The sequence below is a fragment of the Microtus ochrogaster genome, chromosome 7 (assembly GCF_000317375.1).
Source record: "Microtus ochrogaster isolate Prairie Vole_2 chromosome 7, MicOch1.0, whole genome shotgun sequence".
NCBI lineage: Eukaryota > Metazoa > Chordata > Mammalia > Rodentia > Cricetidae > Microtus > Microtus ochrogaster.
The window spans coordinates 65,609,844-65,633,373 of NC_022014.1; the positions used below are offsets into that span (position 1 = coordinate 65,609,844).

The 23,530-nt window shown below is 42.2% G+C and overlaps 1 protein-coding gene across 1 annotated transcript in view; it reads right to left on the reverse strand.

Annotated features, from left to right (window-relative positions):
- Positions 1–219: 219 nt before the first annotated feature.
- Ankfn1 (ankyrin repeat and fibronectin type III domain containing 1) overlaps positions 220–23,530 on the reverse strand; it is a 155,625-nt gene continuing 132,314 nt past the window's right edge. Inside the window, exons 17-18 of the mRNA XM_026780905.1 lie at positions 18,734–18,947; positions 220–2,731 (exon numbers count right to left, since the gene is read on the reverse strand). Of these exons, the coding sequence (XP_026636706.1) occupies positions 1,932–2,731; positions 18,734–18,947 (1,014 nt within the window). The 3' untranslated portion in view covers positions 220–1,931. The remainder of the gene's footprint in view (positions 2,732–18,733; positions 18,948–23,530) is intronic.

Here is a 23,530-nt window from a genome sequence, read left to right on the forward strand (position 1 = left end):
TCTATCCTTAATTGGCCTCCTCGTCAGGCCAAGGACTTAGGATACACACCCTCACTCCTTCTATATACATAAGCTACTGAGATATGGCCAGAGAAAGTCTAGACATTTTATTTATTTACTTATTTACTTACTTTCTTATTTATTTACTTTGGTTTTCTGAGACAAGGTTTCTCTGTGTAACAGTCCTGGCTGTCCTAAGACTTGCAGACTAGGCTGGCCTTGAACTCACTGAGATCCATCTGCTTCTGCCTTTCAAATGTTGGAATTAAAGGCAGGCACCACTGTACTTGGCAGACATTTAATCAAGATTCTTTGAGGGTTCACTGAGCATAAAATCTGTTAAAAAAAATAAAAGACTGGGATCATGGCTATAGTTTTCTAATGGCCACAGGCCCTGGCCAAAGCTCTGCCTTTTAGATGGGGTAATTAGTTATATTTAAATCATTTTTTTTTTATGCAGAGGGAATCAGAAGAACACGGTGAACATGGGGTTTGTATAAACTTTCAGGAGGAGTTAGGGCTGAGGACAGGAACAGGACAACAAAGAACAGTAGTTAACCAAAAAGCCTGTTATGCAGAAAAGGACTGTTTAGAATATCAGTGAACTGAACGGGTCTTGGCTCTAAGAGAACTGTGCCTTTCTTGAGTAAGTAGTGTGTGGTTTCTGTTTGAGTTTCTCACCTAGGAGAATTTCAGGTAGGAGACAGTATGACTACAGAAGCTTTTCCAGCTGTTAGTGTGTACATGCTTGGCACAAACACCTGGCCAAGGCTACTAAAGCAAGATTTCCTATGTGGCCATGGGCCAGATGACCTGGGGTGGGGGAGGACCTCATGTTCTGAGGAGCATGATGAAAATAGAAGGTAAACCACCCCAGCCCTGAACAGTCTTGACCAGTGATGAGAGGGTGAAGGATGTGCCTCTGGTGCTTAGAGGAACCCTATTACTACCTGACCATATCTGGGGGACACATTCTTGTTCAGTAACTATTTGATTAGTTTAAAACATGGTACATATCTACCGCCATTCTAAACGGTACAGCCGCCATGGACCCATTTGGTTTATTGTAAAGAAAGGATTTTAGTTCTTTTTTCTTTTCCCCTTTTTGTTGCTGTAATCCAGACCGTCACTTAACTGAGCCATCTCCTTGCACTCTGGAATAATCTACTGTTCATTGTCAAGACGGGATGGGATCTGAGTGTGCTGGAAGGGCTTCTTCCTGCCTAATTTTGTCTCGCAAGACAGGGCTAGAAAAAAAGCGTCCTCCGCTTTGGTTTCTGGGGTTCTCCACATACCACCAAGTAAGGAAGAGGCCCGTCCAAGGTTCGCTTAGCCAGGTGAGTGCTCATGGATTAATTGGACTTGGGCAGCCCCGAGAACCCTGCCCTTTGGAATGTCCTTGTTTAGCTGAGGAAACACCCTGCCCAAGTCTACTCAACCCCTTCCTCTCGAGATACGGCATGGGCTTCTTTCCACCAAATTCTTCCGAAAGTTTGGATTGGTGGGAAGAACTATGCCTTTCTTATTTCCACTGACTGAACTTCTTTGTCAGCCACAAACTCACAAAAGAACTCTAAGCCCAGGGTTGAGATTACAGAGACAGGTGCAGAATTAAGTGTTCTCCTTGGGCTGGCCTAGCTTCTTAGCCACAGGTGCCACTGAAAGAGTTGTATATTTGCATCGGGGGGTCTCAGATATCATACATTTTCTAGGGTGAGGAGGAAATGGCAGTGGCAACTCTAGCCTCCCCACTCCTCTATCCTGTCCCCCCCACTTTGGAAAAAAAATAAAGAGCCTTGTACATGTCACCTTTGAACTTCTTTTAAATTTTTTGAAATTAGATGGGGGAACACAATGGGGCAGGATATGGTGATGGAAATGCAAGGAATAGTGGGGGTGAGAGGGACAAAAGATAGCTGACATGGGCCATCCTAAAGCATACTACTTAGTATTTCTGAAACCGGGGACGAGGGGTCCGGACTCATCTCTGAACTAGTGGAGCTCTGCAGGCTGGTACGGCCTGCGGCGGTAGACCTCAAACCCGTCCACAGTTTTGTGTCCTGGCCCACGAGTGTGTCTGGGTAGGATTCCACATAGACTCTGTGCACTGAACGCCTCGGGTGGTTCTGGAGGCAGCTCCTGCGCTCCTCAGGGAGGCTGGCTGCATGGGTCAGAGGCAGGCCCCGGGGCCCATCCACCACAGGTCCAGGACCCTCTGCTTCCCCAGGATCTTGAGCCAGGCCACAGGCCCGAGACTGGTGCTGCGTGTAAACGCCTTCTGAGAGTGACAGCGACTGCGTCTCGCTGTGCATGCGCAGCCAGCGGTGGTGACGGCTAAAGCCACCGTAGTGCTGGTGCTTGCCTGGCTTGCGCTTTCCCAGGAAGCCCAGTGGCGGCCGAGTACCCGGCACCATCTTGGCGTGGTTCTTGGGTGCTAAGCCCGTGAGGGTCAGGCTGTGGAGAAACTCTGCACACGAGTGGTCGGTGTCTGGGCCCTGCACTGGGCCCTGAGGGTCCTGGCCAGGCCCCATGGAAGCCTTCATGTCGTGCACCTGTAGGACATCTGGGGCGCTGCCACTGAGGCCACTGAGGGCCTGCTGGGCGATGTCATGCGATGACAAGTAAACCAGGTCCAGGTCTCGTGGGCTCAGGGCATCACTGGAGTCGTAGTCACTGTCAGTGGGGAGGAAGACTTCTGAGCAGCCTTCTTCATCGGAGCAGGGCTGTGACTCTGCAAAGCCAGGGACAGATGTTAGAAAGGAGACAGACCCTTAGCGAGGGTCTGACTCTTGGGCTTAAGAGGGTGCCACCCTTGCTTAGAAGGGCATCCCAGCTTTGTTCTGTCACGTTTTGTAATTCTTAAGACTTGGACCATTCCCGTGGATCACAGGACCCTGAAGATTATATAGTAGGTTCTGGTCTTAGTTTAAGGGTGAAACAGAGGTTCTCCACACGTTCACAGGGCTCACCTAACACCGTTAAAAACCACAGATATTTACATTATGATTTACAACAGCAGCAAAATTACAGTTATGAAATAGCAACAAAAACCATTTTATGGTGTGTGTGGAGGGGAGGGGGCAGTCACTACAACATGAGGAACTGTATTAAAGGTCACACCGTTAGGAAGGTTGAGAATCACCAGGATAAAAAGGTCGAGTCTGGACAGTGGTGGTGAGGACATTCCCTCATGTCACCACACACGCATTTTATGTTTATTTTTCTGGCATCTGCCTGTAGAGAGGAAGGACAAGAAACAAAGCTGCATGTTATTTATTCTCTATTCTTATTTCAGAGATAAATTTTCCATTTGACAAAATAGCAGCAGTCTAAAGGTGGGAAGGGAAGAGACATTGGCAGCAGAAGATGAGAAATCTGGTTTCAAATCCTAGCTGTGCCCGTATTCTCTTTCTGGGGTCTTGGAAAAACGACTTCTTTGAGCTTCAGTTTTTTTATCTATAAGTAATTGATGATATTGGAACTTACTTGGGGAGACTAAAACCTAGTGATTATCAATATAAGCATTCAGTACATTGACATTTACTAAAGAATATAATAAAACAACAGCAATAATAAAAATAAGCCAAAAGAGGGAACAAGAAAGAGTGGAGCAGAGATCAATCTCAAGGTCTATGTAGTGGTCTAGAGTGAACTAAAAACTGGTTCTATATTTGTCATTTTATATGTAGTTGTTTTTATATTTTCCCCCGATGATGTCAATCATTTTTGATGGAAAGCACTGTCTAAAATCCTTTGAATTTCCCATTACTACCAAGCCCATAGTAGTTACTTGGTGAATAAAGTACATGTGAATTTTGAAAACATTTTACAAAGTATTTCTGTCAAATTTATCAACCACTTCTTTAAAATGCTAGGTGTATGCCTTGTTTAAAAAGGCCTTCCAACACAAAATCACAAATACACTGTTTTCTAATATTCTGGGACTTGTTTATTATAGTTAACCATATGGAATTCATTTCTATATGTGGAATAAGTAGGACTCTTATTTATTTTACTAAAAGGCTAGCCAATTGTGACAGCACTTATGTATATCGGATAATCTATTTCTTAAAAACCACTGGGAATTTAAAGCAATTCTAAGAAAAGTTTTCATAGTATTTTAAAATAGAATTCAATAAATTGTTTTGAAAATTTGTCTAGAAGAGATTTATGAGAATACTCAACTTTTAAAAAGATAGAACAGGGAGCTGGGTGGTGGTGGCACACACCTTTGGTCTCAGCACTCAGGAGGCAGAGGCAGGCGGATCTCTGTGAGTTTGAGGCCAGCCTGGTCTACAAGAGCTGGTTCCAGGACAGGCTCCGAAGCCACAGAGAAATCCTGTCTTTAAAAACCAAAAGAAAAAAAAAGATATAATAGGGAAGGATGACTTAACATATAAAATCTACTCTAGAGCTTTGGTCTTTTATAGTTCATAGTATCAGCATAGAAATGGAGGGATAGATCTGTAGAATATAAAAAGTCTGAAGGCAGCTATAATTTTATGATAAAGTGATAAAGATAACATTTCAAAGAGCTCATTCTATATATAGTGTCTAACACTTGACTGTCCCTTTAGTATAATAATGAGCCCTACCACATTCCATATATAGAAATAAATTCTATATGGTTAACTATAATAATAAAATCCCAGAATATTAGGAAATAATATATTTGTAATTTTATGTGGGAAGGTGTTTTTAAATAAGACACACTCTAGAATTCTAGAGAAGTGGTTGATAAATTTGACATAAATGCTTTGTAACTGTAAACCAGAAGACAATGAAAATGGGCAGATGGTAAGAACCAACCTTGGGAAGAATAAGTGCTACAAAAGGTGAACTAACACATTACTATGCTATCTTCAATTCAGATCGTAATTAGGAAAGGAAGTGTTGAACAAAGAGGCATTTTTTACCCATAAGACTTTCAAAAACATCAGAGCAACAATCTTGTATGTTATTGACCTGTGAAAACTCAAGAACTCTCATGTAATGATGAGGAATCTAAATTGATTTGGCTCTTTGGGATTTAATTTGGCAGAGTATGTTAAAAACTGTGCATATCATTTGTCCTCATAAGTCCTTTTTTGGATATTCCCGGGTGTACATGCAGGCATTTTACAAGTTGTTCAATGCAGTGTGATTGGTGGCAGTGGTTGGGGATGCTGTGGGAGGGAGACCGACAGCCACGGGAAACCTAAGGAAAGGAAAATAGTTCACTTGTTGTGTTCTGCAGGGGGCCTATATTCAGGAATGCCTTTCTGAGTACAAGATACAAGGCATCAACAAAATAAAGTCACAAAGTTACCGTGTTAAAGTTAGTCTGTTCCTGGAGAAAGTTAGACATGATTATTACAAGGTTATCGAAAAGTACAAGGATAGAGTTTATTTTGTTGGGAAGTCAGTGTCATTATTTTTTGGTATTAGAGACTCTTCAGCTAGAATTTACCCCTCCCTTACTCCTTCATTTGTTTATATCATCTCATGGTATTAAGTGGGCGTGGGCTATATTTTGAGTCCCACCCTGACTATAGGCGACTTAATACATTTATTAGTAAGTTAGGTGTATTGAAGGCTGATTTGAGTTATTTTATTTTTAACATATGATGGACTTATTGGAACATAGCTCCACGGGAGGTTGTGGAACATTTGTATTTGGTACACAGTGGATCTACAATTTCTAAGAAGTCAGTACATCTGTTTCCTGGGAGTTCACTGTTTAGTGGAAGCAGGAGGCAAGGATGCATTCAGAGGACTGTGGCAGAAATAGTTTTATTAGAGAAGTGTAGTAAATAACACGTGGGTTCGAAGGGAAAAGAGTTGACATCTTATTGGGGCAAAGTTAATAAACCGTCTTCTATTTACTTTTTTCTTCTCTCACTGTCTATTCTTTTTCTATATTAATTTATTTCTTTATCTGCTTTCTAAAAGCAACTCAAGGCAGGTTTTTAAAATAAACATACCTGGAATGACAACAGGATTATAAAAGGGAAAAATGAAAATCGTACAGATAAGTTCATTCGAGAGTATTGGGGGCAGGAATGGAATTGGGAGATCCGAGGCTACAATGGATGGGCCAACAATTGCATACTTACAAGGTTTCAAAAAGGGTTTTTTAAAGTTAAGGCTTGTTTGTACACAAATATTCACAGTAGATTTATTGGTAGTAAACACTGTAAACTGGCAGTCTGTCCTTTAATGAATGAATGAATAAATGGCTAAATTGTGGCACACCCATAATATGGAATACTTTTCATTACTAAAAAGAAAGAATTCCATATGCATAATAAGTATGATAGAACATAGAGATGAAGAACAGATTGTGGGTTGCCAAGGGGAGGGATGGGAGGCAGAAGGCTATATGAAAGGCCAACAGAGAGAATTTTGTGGTAAGGTTAGAGTTGAGTATCATGATCCTGGTGGTAGTTACCCAGTGCCAAATTTGTGATAGAACTCTGCCAAGCTGTACATGTGAAGCCATGTCACGTGTGGATACATAGATATCCTTAGTGAACATTTGTGTAACTGGCGAAATCTAGACTTGCTGAGTGGGTTATGTCTGTTTTCTTCTTTTGATAATGTACAAGTGTTGTGTAAATTGTTAACATGGGGGTTGAGGGAGGAGATACAGGAACTTTCTGTGATCCTGTGTGTCTAACTATTCCAAAACAAATTTGTAAGAGAATCTAATGTAAGAGGCAGGTGGCAGAGAAGATGGGCTGCTTAGATAAGAAGCTTGCTCCACGTTTTATAGTCAAAGGATAGTTATTGAAGGGTTTTGAAGAATGGACAAGACAGAAGTGTGGTGCAGGGTAGTTATGTATCAGGTAAAGCATGAGACAACAGAGAGGCAGGGGGAGCTCAGAGGACAGTGAGGAAGCTAGGTTGAGGCTGATGATCCCTTGGTAATTTTCTGCTCAGGCTGTGGAGCTGGGCAACAGTGGATGTATGGAGGAAGAAGAGGTGCAGGGAAGGTGCTCGTGATATGATTATTGAGCGTGAGTTTCTGGCAGACAGTTTAGGACTGTTTTAAAGCATCTAACAGTGTGTGACTCAGACAACAAAGAAGTCAAGAAAACATGAACTCTGGAGAATACAAAGAACAAAGTGATACTGGATTTTAGCTGAAGGGTAACTTGGGAGGGAGATTCTTTTGACTGGATGGCCATAGCCAGCATCTCTGTATGTATCTGTGAATCTGTATGAGATCTTAGTGATCAGGGGAGTCCCAGGGAAGAGTGTCCCAGATAACTAGGAGAAGACATTCATGCTGCCTCAATGGTGCTAGATCGAGTGAGTTCCATCTTAGGTTGGGCAATGGAGAGGATGGTGAATTTGATTTGGGACAAGTTGAGTTTGCAAGATGACCAGAGTATCCAGGAGACTAAGTGGGGACCTGGTGAGGTGGGGAGGTTGAAGGATGGTACTTGTGGGTATGTGGAAGAAAGCACCGCTGGAGAGGGCATGGTTGAAGATATGATTGGTGAGACTGGCGATTATAAAGAGGGGGGTAGATCAGGGTTGTGAGAATCACTGTTGGTGTACTGTTTTTTAGAGTTGGAAGAATATGCTGTTTTCAGAGACAAACGATTAGGAAAGAAAATGGATAAGTATAAGGAGGTGTGTGTGTGTGTTTACATGTGTACATGTGCATTAAAAGAGAAAAGAATAAAGGCTTAGACTGAGTGAGTTCCCTCTTTTTTTCTTTTTTCTTTTCTTTCCTTTTTTGGTGCTGGTTATTGAATGCAGGGCCTTGTACATATTAAACAAGTACTCTACTGCCGAGTTGTATCACCAGCCATGCTGTTAAAAAAAAAAGTTTAGACAGTACTTTCTCTGATTTTTAATGGGGGAAAATCAGGCACTGGAGGTAACAGGAACCTATAATTATTCTCCTTTCTGATAACACCTAGGGCTTAGGAAGAGAAATTAACTGAAGATCTGAAACTGATGTGGGATTCCCCTCTGTATGCTGTGAATACCATTGGTGGATAAAGAAACTATCTTGGCCTGTTGATAGGGCAGAACTTAGATAGGTGGGGAAAACTAAACTGAATGCTGGGAGAAAGGAGGCAGAGTCAGAGAGAAGCCATGTAGCCTTGTCAGACACAGATGCCAGAACATTAGCTGGTAAGCCAACCCCACATGGTGATATACAGATTAATAGAAATGGGTTAAGATGTAAGAGTTAGCCAATAAGAAGCTAGAGCTAATTAGCCAAGCAGTGACTTAATTAATATAGTATCTGTGTGGTTATTTAGGGTCTGAGCTGCTGGGTGGCCAGAAACCAACAAGTGGCCTCCTTAACAACAAATTGGTGCCAACGTGGTCAACTAAAATCCACTTAAAAACCTGAGAGAGCTTGAAAAGGAATTCTAGACACAAAATACAGAGTATAACACAGCTTCTTGCTGTTTGCTGGTAGTGTGCTGCAGCTCCCTTAAGAAAAGTTTTCCTGACTCAGCAGTAGCATAAAAAAAAAGCCACACTGTTTTGAAATGCTGGCTTCTTGGGCCTTGCTTCCAGTGTGACCTCGGCTCTTTTAGGAGGCCAAGAATTTAAGTGGGGTTTGTAAGCAGCGTGTTACAAACTGCTTAATGACTCGACATAGACCTGCTGCATATTTGGAACTCTGGGGTACTGTGTGCAGCTCAGAGGCACTGAAAGGAACAGCTTGGCCATGCTGGACTGGGCAGAGTAAGCAGGAGGTACCATATATACCCTAGTAATGCTGCAGTTTAAGTTTTTAAGAAGCTCTTAGCATTTTAAGAAGCGCTCCTGGACAGTAAAGAATTACAGATATGCAATAAAGACAAATTCAGATGGAAAAGACCTCTAAATTGGTCACAGTGTTGGATAAATGTATGTAGCCTTGGGAGAGAGAAGAAAAAGAGTATAGAGAGTTGGAAAAGAAGTAAATCATTAAAAAAATAAAACAAAGTCTTTAAAGAGACAGTACAGTCATAGATTATAGGAATAAAGATAAAAATAAATAAGCCACTAAGAGATGGAAAATTCACAGAGAGTCTGGATTATGTATATTATTGTGTTTTCTTTGAAATTTTTTGACTGTGAAAGAGCTAAGTACAAAGGGACATTTCATTGTATGGACTGCTAAGCTATACCAACACACACACACACACACACACACACACACACACACACACACACACATACATATATATTAAAGGTATCTTGATTTCAAAATATGGATCTAAGGATACATTGCTTTGGAAAAGAGGTTGTTCTTTTGTTTCCACAGAGGATGAGAACCTGTGGATTGCTTCTAGACTAATATGGTTGGATGAACCAAGAGCCCCTGAAATGTTGCAGTGAACACCCCCCAAAATTTCTTTGTCCAACTTCTGACTGAGATGACCCTAGCACATGAGATATATCATGAAAGATCTGATTAACAGCATCCCCAATCAGCAGGAAGTAGTCTAGATAACTATGCCCAAATTCCCAAATATTGTTTATAAATATTTCTTTACATTTAAAGGGGGATATGCTATAGAGATTTGCATTGGTATGGATCTTGGTTTATTGATTGGTTTATTGATTCAAATTTAAGGTCAATTTATTATATGTATATTTCTGCTCTTGATTAAGGTATTGTGTTTATGCATCTCATTTAAAAAATGTAATGTATAATTAAGAAAAATAGGATAATAGATAATCAGCTATAATACTCAAGCTTATAGTCATGTTAGTTAGGTTTTCTAGATCTATAGATATATAAAGTTAGATAGTTATTCTTCAAATCCTTCAGAGACCTTTAGAATATGGCATTTAAGATGTTTAAGAACTTAGGACTTTCCAGGACAGTGAGACACCTGCTCCTGGCTGTACCAATCTACTTCAAGAGGAAGATGGGCACTGAAGAGGCTCCTTATAGAGTTTACTAGACATTTGGGCAAGAAACTGCTCTTGCCTGGATTGATGAACTGGACATGCAGGACCTGCAGAGAAATGACTGCTGAACTTGCCTAAAGGTTAAATGGTCCTTCAGGGTTCCTGCTTCATGGAAGAGTCTGCCAGTTATTCTGAAGAAGAAAGTGACTGAAAAACTGCCAATATAGGTGGACCTTTCTTGGAAATTTTCTGCTTTATGGAAAAGTCTGCCAGATATTATGGGCCTGTAGGCTGACAATGGATGTTCCAATGGTACAGAAGAACTTTGGGTGGCTATCCAGGCAGTGAGATATCTCTGTCAATCCTAGAGTTTTGGAAGTTGCTTACAATGTGCTTTCTGTTTCCTTAGGTAATATTATATCCTTCTGGAGTCTTTGATGGAGTTGAAGAATAGTTACAATTATAGTTTTCCTTAGTTATGATAAAAGATAAAGTAGATATAAATGTTGTAACTTCATTTCTTGCTTGATACCTGTTTTGTTATATGTAATTTTACTATGTTAAAGCTAAAAACCTTCCTTTTCATTTAAACAGAAAAGGGGAAGTGATGTGGGATTCCCTTCTATCTGCTGTGAATACTGTTGGTTAATAGAAACTGCCTTGGCCTGTTGATAGGGCAGATCTTAGATAGGCAGGGAAAACTAAACTGGATGCTGGGAGAAAGGAGGCAGAGTCAGAGAGAAGCCGTGGAGCCATCGGAGACAGGCTACGAGCTTGTAGCAAAATATAAAATAATGGAGATGGGTTAATTCTATATTTAAGAGCTAGCTAGCAATATACTTAAGTAATTGGCCAAGCAGGGATGTAATTAATATAGTTTCTGTGTGATTATTTCTGGTCTGAGTTGCCGGGAATAAACTAACAGCCTTATTACTACATGAAACTGGGTTTGAAATAAGATCCATGCTGAGAATTAGTTAGTTGACTTTAGTTGGATTTCTTTCCCCTCCTCTATGGTATGTGAAGCTGTCTTGATGCATTTGTTTATATCCTGTTAGTACTAACACTATCTGGTATTTACTTTGTTTTTACTGTGAGTCATCTATAATGCCTTGCCACATAAAATCTTTAATAATGCTTGTTTTTCTCATCTTGCCAATGAAAATACTGAAGCTTAAGCTTATTAAGTTTTACAACTTATATGTCTGATCAATGACAGAATTAGTTACCCAAATACAGATTCATGCTTCCCCAGAGACTACTGCTTTCCACTGAAGAATTTTCATGCGTTTCTTTGGAGGTGTCCTGATATCAGGGATCTAGTCATCATCTAAGTTACTGATCCAGAATTGCATTAGTTAAGTTCCTGGCAATAGAGTCTTGTATTGGTTTTCCTGTTGTTGCTATAGCAATTGCAGCACTAGATGACTTTAGAGAATCAGGATGTATCTCTCATAGCTCTAGAAGCCCAAGCTCAAACTCAGGGTGTTAGCAGGACCACATTCCGTCTGATGGATCTGAAAGGCGAGAAGGATGATTTCTTGCTTCTTCTGGCTTCTAGTAACATTCTTCATGATTTCACTGTCTCATAGCCTTTCTTCAATGTTCATGTCTTCTGTTTCTTATGAGGACTCTTGTTATGAGTTAAGGGACCAGATCATTCAGAATGATCTTATCTTAATATAGTTAGTTATATCTGCAAGATTTTTTTTAATATGGCCACACTACTGGGATGCAAAGGTTAACACATGTCTTTTTTTGGGGGGTAGGGGGTGTCATGATTTAATCTACCAGAAACAGATAATAAAATAAATACAACAAGAAGTGGTCCCCGAGGAACTTGACAATGTCTTTCTATATCTAGGTAGTAAGTCAAGTACTTGACAAGAGTAATTTGTACTCAAAAAAGATTTATCTCTTTTCTATATGTTTGTATATGTATATGTGAATGTGTACACAGGTGCCAGATGAGGCTAAAAAGGGCACTGGCTCCCTGGAGCTAGAGGTTTAGGTTTTTGTGAGCCAACTTACATGGGTGCTGGGAACTGAGTTCTGGTTCTCTGCCAAAGCTCCAAGTGCTACTGAGCTACCTCTCCAGTGTCGTGGTTTGTACTTTCAGCTTTCAGTGTGCAGATGAAACACTAAGGGGTGGAGAAAGCACCCCAGAGAAGCCGACATTTATTTTATTTTTTTTTCATTTCTAGAGTTTTGGATTTCTTGTTTACTTAGGTAATATTTTTTTAATTTATTTATTTATTAAAGATTTCTGTCTCTTCCCTGCCACCGCCTCCCATTTCCCTCCCCCTCCCCCAATTAAGTCCCCCCCCCTCAGCCCGAAGAGCAATCAGGGTTCCCTGTCCTGTGGGAAGTCCAAGGAACCCCCACCTCCGTCCAGGTTTAGTAAGGTGAGCATCCAAACTGCCTAGGCTCCCACAAAGCCAGTACATGCAGTAGGATCAAAAACCTATTGCCATTGTTCTTGAGTTCTCAGTAGTCCTCATTGTCCGCTATGTTCAGCAAGTACGGTTTTATCCCAGGCTTTTTCAGACCCAGGCCAGCTGGCCTTGGTGAGTTCCCAATATTAGAGAAGTCGACATTTTAAATGGCCAGTGGTGGGCCATTTTGGAAGATCTAGTCTCTAGGGAGGGCCCGTACCAGCTCCCTCCAGTGGCGTTAGTTGCTCAGTTCTCTTAGCCTTCAGCGAATTTTATTTATACCTGTGTTGCTACACTTACAAAGTTTTGCGATAAGCAATCCACTCTATTTCTCTCAATTCTTTGGGCTACAAACCCTAAAGAGAGCATGCACCCTGTCTTACTTATCTCTGCTCAGTAAGATTTTTACTTCGGTCAGTGAAGGAACCACTTAAGGAGCAAGGTAAGCAGAAGGATATGTCGAGTCTTCTATGTTTTCCACGTCATCTCATCTGAACATGGCATTAACCAGAGCATGAGGCCCTTTCCGTTAGTTAGGTGGTTCTCAACCTGTAGGTCACGACCCCCACAGATACCCTTCCTATCAGGTATTTTCAGTACCACTCATAATAGTAGCAACATTACAGTTCTGGAGTAGCAAGGAAATAATTTTATGGTTGGGGGTCCCCACAACATGAGGAACTGTATTTAAGGGCTGCAGCATTAGGAAGGTTGAGAGCCACTGCAGTAGACTGCGTCTTAGTCATCCTTATATTAGCCTATTGCGTGGGAAGTACATTGAGTTGGAGTGAAACTGGGATGCGTATTGAAATCTAGGGGCAGAAAGAGCAGTGAGATTGAGGGAGACTGATTGTTTCTGAAAAGCAGCTCCTTTGAAAGCATCCTGAAAAGACCTAATTTATCAGGTCTGCCTTAAGACTTCATGAAGACAACCACTCACACCATTTCTTTATCTTCGGTGATACTTGAACCACGACTCTACCCACATATGGCAGAAAGAACAATCGACAAAGAGGAGACAAACATTGGCTGGACGCTTGCCTTGTTTCTTACTGCGTATGTAATTTTGAGCAAATTACTTAGCTTGTTTGAACCTTGTCTGTAGCATGGAGGTTGTTAGGTTGCTTATCTTCTACAGGTGTTACATAAATTAAAAAGATGTGTTAAACATATTTAAAGTGCCATATAGTCAGAAAGTATCAATATTATTGAGGTATGTAGAATATTAATTAAGATTGTATATGAGTATTAAAATGTACTTCAAGATTTGCCTATGAGAATTCTTCTGGTGACCAGGACTGCTTTTCTGCATGGTGCTTGGCACTGCATTATGTAACTATTAAATAGCGCATTAGCGAACAATCTAACTTACTGTGTGGCTTCTACAGCATGGGAGGTAAGGAGGTAAATGAAGAGAAGATTTAGTTAGTAATTGTAGTAGCCCAGGAAGAAGGTGTAGAGAGCCAGAGAATGGAGTGTTAAGTATATGGGAAATGCTATTCTAGTAGGATTGGATCTTAATATTTGACTGGCATAACAGTTGGGTTATTTACTGTAAGACTTAGTGGAACTTCTTGCTTGGGGTGGTATAGCCCTCCCAGGATAGGCTGGGAGAGTCTTCAGGATGCATCCAGGGCACCCAGGAGAGTTTCCAAGGACTTAGGCCACTACAACTTCCTCCCTTCTTGGAAAAGAATGCCGAGCACAGCTTCCCTCCCTAGATCCCGGCCATATGCTCCATTAATCATGGTAGGCGCTTTGCCCAGCTTGAATTAGCCAAGCTGGTGGTGCTCCCCACTTTCCCTCGGAGGGCAGTGGGCAGGCCAGCACTGGTAGGAGCTGCGCTTTCTCTCTGCTTGACCTGGAGCTGCTGGATGAAAGTCTGCCTATACTATTAGTGCTGGCTTAGGAAGCTTGGTTTTCTTGCCATTGTGATGGGTGTTGCAACTCCTGGTCTCTGGGTCAGGCCAACAACAGCACAGTGAAGCTGCTGTGGGTCTTGAGAGTGTTATGGGGGAGATGACATTTCTGGAAAGAATAGTTAAATAAAGTTATTGCTTTTTTTAAAAGGTGGGAGGTAGTGGTGTTAATGGCAATACAGAAATAAAGGAACATTAGATCATATTTCCCTAAAATCTACATCTACTTGTAATATATCACAATCCATATATAAGCATATATGCCTTACTGGATCTATTTCCATGTGTTTAATAAAACTTAAAATAATTTTAAGTGAAAAATATGTATTGATGCATCAAGCCTTAGGTAGTTTAGTTCATTTTTTGATTTCCCAAGAGAAATAATACCTCAAGATTCCTATTGAATTTCTGGACTATTTGGTTGATGCCTTATTGTTCCTGACCTCTTTTGGGGAAAGGTTGTCAGGAAGTTCTATATTTGGAAGATTGGGATGCTCTGAAGAAAACAACACCCGGCCTTCCCTCTTGCCTCACCCATAGGTCACCAGGAAAAGCATCAGTGTTGAAGTGTTGAGAGGGAACCGGATGTTGCTTCCTGAGACACTGTGCCCTCGGAAAGGAGGGGGAGACAAATGCCCATCTGGCGGACCAAATCTCCCTACCCCCTGCCTTGGACTGCCTTTTCTAGGAGCCAGCTTTCCCCCTTGGGTCCTTGGGAGATGCTTAACTTTAATTGACTCAGAGGAGTTCTTTCTGTTTCAAAAAACCGCAGAGAATTGGGAAATTAGAGTTCTATTCCCTCTTCTCATGCTAAACAGATTTGCACAAACACATCCCACATACTCAACAGCTCTAGGACAGAATCTTGGGCTGGCACCAGGAGGGAAATTTGTGATCGGCTCTCTATTTCCAGCAGCCGCCTTAGAAGTTGAGTAAGCTCTTCCCACATAGAAAGGAACTGTGCTGTGAACTTAGCTCTGGGAGTAGCCCAGTGGGGGGGATGTTTGTCTAAATTGGATTTTTTCCCCATTCACAAGTGATTTCCAAACAACTCAAAGTGGTTACACTTATGGAGAGGACAGGGTTTACAGGGACAGATCCCACTGCACTCAAGTGCTTCTGCCTTTGTGAGAGACAGGGTGCCGTTTCTTCCTCAGGCTCAGCAGTGAGTTCCTGTCCATAGGGTCTATTTGTCATTTTCTGCTTTCCATGTCTTTGTGTTTCACAGCCCAAGGAATTTTGGCTTCAGAGAAATAAATGGACCCAAGAGAGAATTATATTTTAAGAAACAGAATGATGATCACTCACATTTTAAGTTAATAATAAAATCCGAATGCCATTGGGCAGCTCCTCCCAGCAGGGAGAGTGTGTGTAATCCATCCTTAGGCCAATGTGAGAGCCTGGCATTTCTAGGGCATAGAGGAGGCCACCCTCATGCAGTCTAGGAGGAGCCCACTTGGGACCCTGTGGCTTAAGAGAAAATTAAACACTGGGGAAATTCTGTGAACAGAGAGAGCAGATGAGCTGCGAAGGTGGAAATAGAAGGGAAAGCTGTTTGTAGGATTATGTAAACAGTGGAAGGTTGGAGAGTATGCCTTTCTTGCTTTGAAAGTGACTTTCAACCTTACACTTCTCTATCTATTTGCTGCCTTTTTGTCTTCTCTTTCACGGCCAAGACTTTAGAGTGTGTCCTACTTCGTCACCTCCCGTTTATCCCTGATCTACTGATGTTCAACTTCTCTCTCTCTCTTCCTTCACAAACTGCTCTCATCAAGGTTACTGATGACTTTCTTGCTGAAAAAAGCAAACCAGTACAGTTGTTTTATTTAGCTTTGCTCCATCATTTGACATGCTTCCCTCTCTCTCTCTCTCTCTCTTTTTTTTTTTTTTGGTGACACTGGTTTTTTTTTTGTTTTGTTTTGGGGTGTGTGTGTGTGGTGTGTCTGATTGTTCTGTCTCTGGTTGTTCCTTCTTAATCTAAGATGTCTTGCTGATCCACATCATAGGGTACCTTCCACAGTGTTTCTTTTCCTGTTTTACATACACTCTCTAGGGAATCTCATGTATTTTTATCACTTCAGACATAATCTATGTATTATCAGTATCTTAAATCTGTATTAGTATTATTAGCCCAGTGATCTTTTCTGAGTGGCAGATATTGTACATCTTTACATTGTATTTTTTTCCCTGAATGTTATTTTTGTGGAAATATTCAAAGCAATTTGTATTTAATATGTCCAACTAGTCAAGCTTATTTTCCCTCTTATCTCTTTACTTTTTTTTTTTTTTGTAAATAGCATTGTGAAACCCTGAAACGTCCAATCCAGAAAATTCAGTTTCTTCCTTGTTTATTAGCTTCCCAATCTCCCTGCTTTTCATACTTCCCCTGTTCATTTTTTTTTATACAATAGTGAGATTTAATTTTAAGGGTAGCTCAGATCGTATTGATCCTTGCTTATGGTTTCTGGTGGCCTTCTGGTGTCACAATCCAGCCTTGATAGCAAGACCCACAGGACCCTGCCTGGGGTGGCTCCCTGTCCCTTCCTATTCTTCCTCTCACTCCCTGTGGCCCAGGTGCTTGGCTTTTCTTCCAACCTACCTTAAGGCCCTTTGCTATTTTGCTGTTTAGAAAACTCTAACTCCAGAGTTTTGTCACCTCCTGTGGTGAGTTAAGATGTCACCTCCTCGAGCGAGTCCCTACTGTTCATCCTAGAATTCACCACCCCCCTGTGTGGCCCCGTCAGTTACTGTTGTGTGTTCTGCATTGAAGGTTTAGGGGTCTGCTATTCATTTCTTTATTTATATTTTCCTTGCCATTCCTTCTAGACTGAGTTACATAGGAGTAGAGACATTGCCTTTTCATTATCTTCTGGTTCCTCAAACAGTGTCTGCCACATGGTAGGCAACAGTGTCTGTTTTTTTTTTTTTTTTCAAATGGATAAAAAGAACAAGCGGTTGGAATTCCTGACCATCAGCCAGGCCGGCTGCAGTGATGATGTACAACACAGGGTAGTCAGCTTCTTTTACACACGAAGCTCTCTTTCCTCCTCCACTTATTTGCTTGCTCAGAACTGGCTTCTGTCACCTCTGGCTTTGGTCGTGTGGGTTAATGGCCCCAATCTCCTTTGTACCCCATAGGCAGATACAGTGCTGTTTCATGTCAGCGTCTAAACCTCCCATTAGCCCAGCTTCTGGCAGAGATGCTTGTTGATTTGTATCCCCAAGGCCAGGGCAAATTAGTAAACAAACAAGCAAACAACACAGCCTAGAAACTATTGAAGTAATTACTTTCCTGAATTAGTTGGTAAATCATAGACTTCTTTGGTAATAAAAGTTAACTGCTTCTTAAGTTTACCACTTGCCAGGTTTTGACTTTTAGAGATTGAGATTTTAAAAACAGGGGCACATGCAGACCTGCTTGTAGAAAAGGCACACATCCCTATTAGTGGTTTGATGTTAAGACGATGACGTTAGATATGACATTTATATTTCCTATCCATTTCATGTGTCTGCGATAGTTTGTTTCTCTCACAAATGATTCTGTAAGGTGTGGGCATCACTATTCTAATTTCACATATACAGAAACTAACACTGAGATGTACTGATCTGTTCAAGCACATGCAGCTCATAAAACAAAATTGGAATTTGAATACAGGGCTTTGGTTTCTAAGCTCAGGCTCTTTCTGCTGCACCATGCTGCCCCCTATGGGACAAGCCTATAAACCAGAACTGTTCACTAAAAGTAGTATTATGGAGATTATAATATTGAAGTGGTTTTAAGATGTAGAATTAATAACAGCGCTTTGGACGGCCACTGTTTTTATTGACTAGAAAAATGACACTAGATTTAACCTGCTCCAAGGAAGAGGATTATATAGTATTGCTTATATTTATGTCCTTTTAATCTGCCTATAAGTACAAAGATACTTTGTAGAAATCTGTGTTATTCCAATATGGTATATGCTAATAGTATTTGCCACATAATCACAGTCTTAATTCCTAAAGCTCACTGTGTGGCATTTCTTTCAGCTTGTTTCTTAGACCATCATGCCCGTGACTATCTGACTTGACTTTAGTTTCAGGATTCTAGTTATAGTTTATCCAAGATTTTTCTCTTCCTCCCTTTCCACTCAAGAACATGATATGTGTGTGTGTGTGGGGGGGGGGTGTACCCTCAACTCTTGCCTCATATGGAACCAGAGGCTGGGCTGATTTCCTTACCTGAAACTGCAGCAGTTCCCCTTCGAAATTTCTGGACTTCCATTCTTGCTCTGTGCCCTTCCATATCTTGGGTGTATGGACCAGCACTGATCTGATATTCCCTACCCCCAACTAAAGCAATCTCATGCTATTGTCCTAGTCCCCTACCCATCTGTGGTTCTGCTTTTATTTCTTTTATGCTTTCTGATCCCCCTGAACAACATCTTTACCACTTGTTAGAGCCAATGCATCCCTACAACGAGCATCATCAGCGAAGACAGGGCTGAGAATCTGGCGGCCAAGCCAAAGGGCTTTAGATCTTACCGCTCATTGCCTTTCTTCTGTGCGTCTCTGGGGATGGGGATGTTGATGGAAGACAGTCTATATGTGATGATGTAGAACTGATCTTCTTTAGATTCTGCTCGTGGGAGGAGTCTAGCAGCTTAGTGATGGGCAAGCCAAAGACGGGTTGCTTGTATCTTGCATACTGTAGGGCATCCATGATCCACCTCATTTCACGCCAGACTTCATCTGTTTGCTTTGGAATAAAATGGTGAAAGACTTTAAAAGAAATACATTTTCGAGAGAGTCTAAGATGAACCATTTTCCATACTATTGGTTTCTACGGCATTGGTTTGAGCCTTACTCGCTTTGTAAACTACAGATGAATACCCAAGAGGCTGCTGTGATGACTGAGTAGGATGGCGGTCTGAGAGTTTCTACAACGCTGTAGAGTACTTTGCTCACACGCATAAAAAGCACTATTTTCTCTCCCTGTGTAATGAAACACATAGTATCAGAGAGGTGATGTGTGATGCCAATGATCTAGGAACTTCAGAATGCTTGTACCTGGGTCCTGGGAAAGATGTAACTTTATATATTAAACTTACTACCATTGCATATATAAAGCGAATGCTTGCAAAGTCTAATGCAGTTTTCAAAAGCTCTTGTTAAAAAATGTAAACACTCTCATGCCAACACATTCTAGATCAGCATCACTTTGATGTCAGGGTTACTGTAGTGGTTTTAGTGACATTTTCATTACAAAATACAATAGTAGTTGCTAGGGGTTTAAAAGTCCCTCATTTTTGTCTTTCACTGTAGGTGACAGGTGCTCTTCAGATCACCATGAGCACTGGCCATGAGCTTCCTGGCTGTCCCGCATCCCAGTAAGAGACCACAGACAACACAGGTTCTTGGGATCCTGAAGCTTGTGGTTGGCTTTACATCTGATTTCACTGGGTACCTTGGCGAAGTGTTGATCTGTTTGTGTTCACTTCCCAGTTGTAAATTGAGGACATTTAACTATGCAATAGCTAAGGGAATGCCCAACTCTAATACTTTAGCATTCTTTTTGGCAAACACTCAGAAAGTTGGTGCCACTACCTTTAGGTAGAAGGTGTTCATTGTAAGAATAATGGCATATTAAGTGTCCCTTACGGCAGAGGTTTTAAAGATTAGGTGTCACTCAGTGTTTATTTTCAAAATTTCTTCTTAGATCTTTACATTTAACCATATACTTAAAAAAGTATCAACAAGCCTACCACAGAATAGATTTTGGAGCTCTGGCATTCACTGTCGTGTTCACTGAGAGAGCAGGCTAACATGAGTGAGGGAGCAAAACTGTGTGTTTGGGGGTCATTTCCCCTTGCCTTCTAGTTCCCTGCGGCCCTTGGATTGGCCTTAGCAGAGTATGCAGGGCTGGCCTTGAAAGCAGGAGATGGAGGCCCAGGGTTTGTTCACTCCCTTAGCTGGGCAAGAAGTTCCACAGCAACCAGGCCCAGGCAGGGGCGCTAAGTCACGGTAAGGGGAGAGATGAGAGGAAACTGGGAAGTTCATGAGGTAGTGCCAAGTCGGGACTCTCAGGTGAGATACACATAGATTTTAAAGATGAAACAGTTACTTTCTCAGCTGGCTTTTATTGGCCATTCATATTCAGTGTACTAGTGGTCTCAAAAGATATTTCAGAGGGACCACATGATTGTGGATAACTTTTTTACAGCGTCTGTCAAGGACAGGAACTGTGTTTTTGTATTTTTCTTCAAGTAGCTGCTCAGGGGATGCTAGCAGAGTGGACGAAGAGATGGGGTGGTCACACAGCCCTACTCTTGGGTTTTTGGAAGGATTTAGAGCATGTGGGTAAGTGTACTCTGCAAATCAATCAATAGCATAACATTTTTAGTTGTATGATGCCAATCTTGAGTATTGCAGTGGGCGGAACGTAAATTCCTAAAAGATTCCCCAACTCCTACTCCTCGGCACCTGTGATTATTACCTTATATGATAAAAAAGGAAGTATTGCCTCCCATGGCAAAGTTGAGGTTGTTAAGGATTGTGAAGGGAGGGTTCGCCCTGCATCGTCTGTGGGAGCCCCAAGTTCTGCGACAAATGTCCTCTTAAGGACTTGCTTGCAAGAGTGAGGCAAAGGAAGACTTTGGCAGAAGGGAAGAGGCAGCCACAAAAGTAGAGATGGACGAGAGCTAAGGAATGTGCACACCCCCCCACCCGAATCTGGGGGAGGCAAAGAGTGGACTCTTCCCTGGAGTCCCTGAGGAGTGAAGCTCTACCCATGGGAATTTTGAACTTCCGCTCTCCAACACCTAGAATAGAGTGCTGGTACTCTAAGCCAACCGCTTGGTGGTAACTTTTAAACTGGTGTGAGTTTTTCATGGCAAGCCACTTGTTCTTCTTAGATAAAGGTGTTCCACTCTATGCTAAGCATGGATAGAGCAGAGTGAAGCAGTGCTCGCTTAGTTCTTCTCGGTAGAGAGGTAGAGAGGGCCTAACTGGAGAAAACTAACCGTGCCCTTGGTTCAGGGAGGCCTGCGGCTTGAGTTTAATGAAACCTCGCTAAGTAGCCCCCAAAGAAGCCCAATTTCCACTTATTTCACCCTTCTACTGTTGATCTAAAAGCAACTGACAACATAATCCCCCTGATTTTAAGGTCCAAATTCAGCTTCTGAAGACTTGCTGACATGCTTTTCAAACGGGCGGCTGTGAACCGCCCGCGTCTGTTGATTAAAGGTTCTGCACCCATTTCTCACCCTGCTCTTTACAAACTTCGGTTTTCATCCTATAAATTATACCCTTGCTCTGTGCCCAGGCAAGATAATATTTTTATTAAAACGTAAAGGTGATTGGCTTTCTCACAGCGCAGCCACAAGGTGCTCGAGGGGATGATGGATTGGCTATATTTAATGAGCTGTGTTTCTATTACGGCTTAGGCGCATTTGAAGCATTACAGTATATAAATTATGGCCTAATTGCCCTTTGGCTTTAACAGCTCAAAGTATGCTAAGCCTTAGGTCTTCATGCTTTGACTTTTCTTCGTTCTCTCTCTCTCTCTCTCTCTCTCTCTCTCTCTCTCTCTCTCTCTCTCTCTCCCCTTCACACACTTTGCCATTTTTACCGCATGTACTGTCTATAAAGCCTGTATACCTTATCTGTGAGTTTTGTGTGCCTCCCCTAGCCCAGGCCTTCCCGTTTTGGCTACACTCCTTGGCTTCTTTTCCTAGCTGTATTTACACAGACTCCCCTGCTCTTTACAATGTTTGGTTTGTGTAGTAACGCTGTCTTAGATGTAGATGGAACTGGCAGCGGCCTCTGCAGGTTCTGGTTCCGGTGTGGGGTGGGCTGCGCTGTGAACACCAATGGGTGAGTGGCTGCAGCTCGCTGTCAAGTTTGGGGTGGGGGTCTAAGCAGTCAACATAGGTAAGGGGAGCTAGGACACTGAGTTGTCTGTTGTGAGGTTGCTCATATCAAGGGTAGCATGCCGAAGGCTGTGGATCCAGGTAGATGGTCTGGAATTACCCTACTCTAGAAGTTAATTTTTTAACATGCTGGCAACTGATTTTTATCCAAGTCTGTGTGCTTATAGGAGTCCAGAGCAGGCAAGAACTTTGAAAAATTCTTGGCCTGGCCTGCCATTATTCAGACCACTTAAAGATGTGATCAGAAGGAACAAGAAAAGAGGCAGTTGAACTCAAAGCTAAGTGAGAAAGAAGCATAGAGCCAGGAATTCTGGGAGGGTTCAAGACCGCCACAGACTAAAGAAAGGTAGTGTCCTCATTGGACGAATGCAATTTAGGGATGCTGAAGCTGAAAAAGGCAGAGAGATACAACCCAAGGCATGGTTAGTAAAGTGTTTCTTTAAGATGTTTCTGGTTATCAGGGTTCCCTGCCCTGTGGGAAGTCCAAGGACCACCCAGCTCCATCCAGGTCTAGTAAGGTAAGCATCCAGACTGCCTAGGGGGACTTGATTGGGGGAGGGGGAGGGAAATGGGAGGCGGTGGCGGGGAAGAGACAGAAATCTTTAATAAATAAATAAACGGAAAAAAATAAATTAAAAAATAGATTAAAAAAGAAAAAAAAAGATGTTTCTGGTTGTAGGTCCTCAAACTGTTAGAGGTGGCTAGGACCTGAGACTCCCTCTATTCAATCCTACCATTGCAGATAAGAGAAACAAGCCCTCCCTCCAACGTCCAGATCAAACAGAATGCTGTATGCTTCAGAACTAAGAGACATGCCTCTTGACTTCTGGCCTATTATTACTAAACAGCGCCTCTCTATGTGAGCCAGACCGGCCTTGAACTTCTCGTGTACCCCAGGCTAGTCTTGAACTCTCAGTCCTCCTGTCTCAGCCTCTCTAGTTCTGGATTACATGTCTGCGTTAACAAGCCTGGCTTCATTATGGCACTGGACTCGGAAGATAAGTAGAGGACTGGAGTGGCCGCTCAGGGAGTCAGAGCACCTGTCGTGCAAGCACAGAGACCTGAGCGTGGATCCCACATAAAGAGCTGGGTGTGGCCATGTGCACTCTCTCTCTGACGACTTCAGTGCCGCCGAGTAGGGCTTGGAGGGAGGGGTTTTCAGAAACACAAAGATTGGTGGGATCTGCCGTCTGCTAGCCTTGCTGAAAAATGGCTAGCTCCATGTTCTGTGAGAGACCCTGTCTAGGAGGGACGAGCAGAGCACTCGACATCTCCCGAGCCTTCTGACTTCTGTGTGTACACAGGTATGCACGCCTACATACTCGTGTGCACATATCACACACACACACACACACATACACACACACACACACAGAGAGAGAGAGAGAGAGAGAGAGAGAGAGAGAGAGAG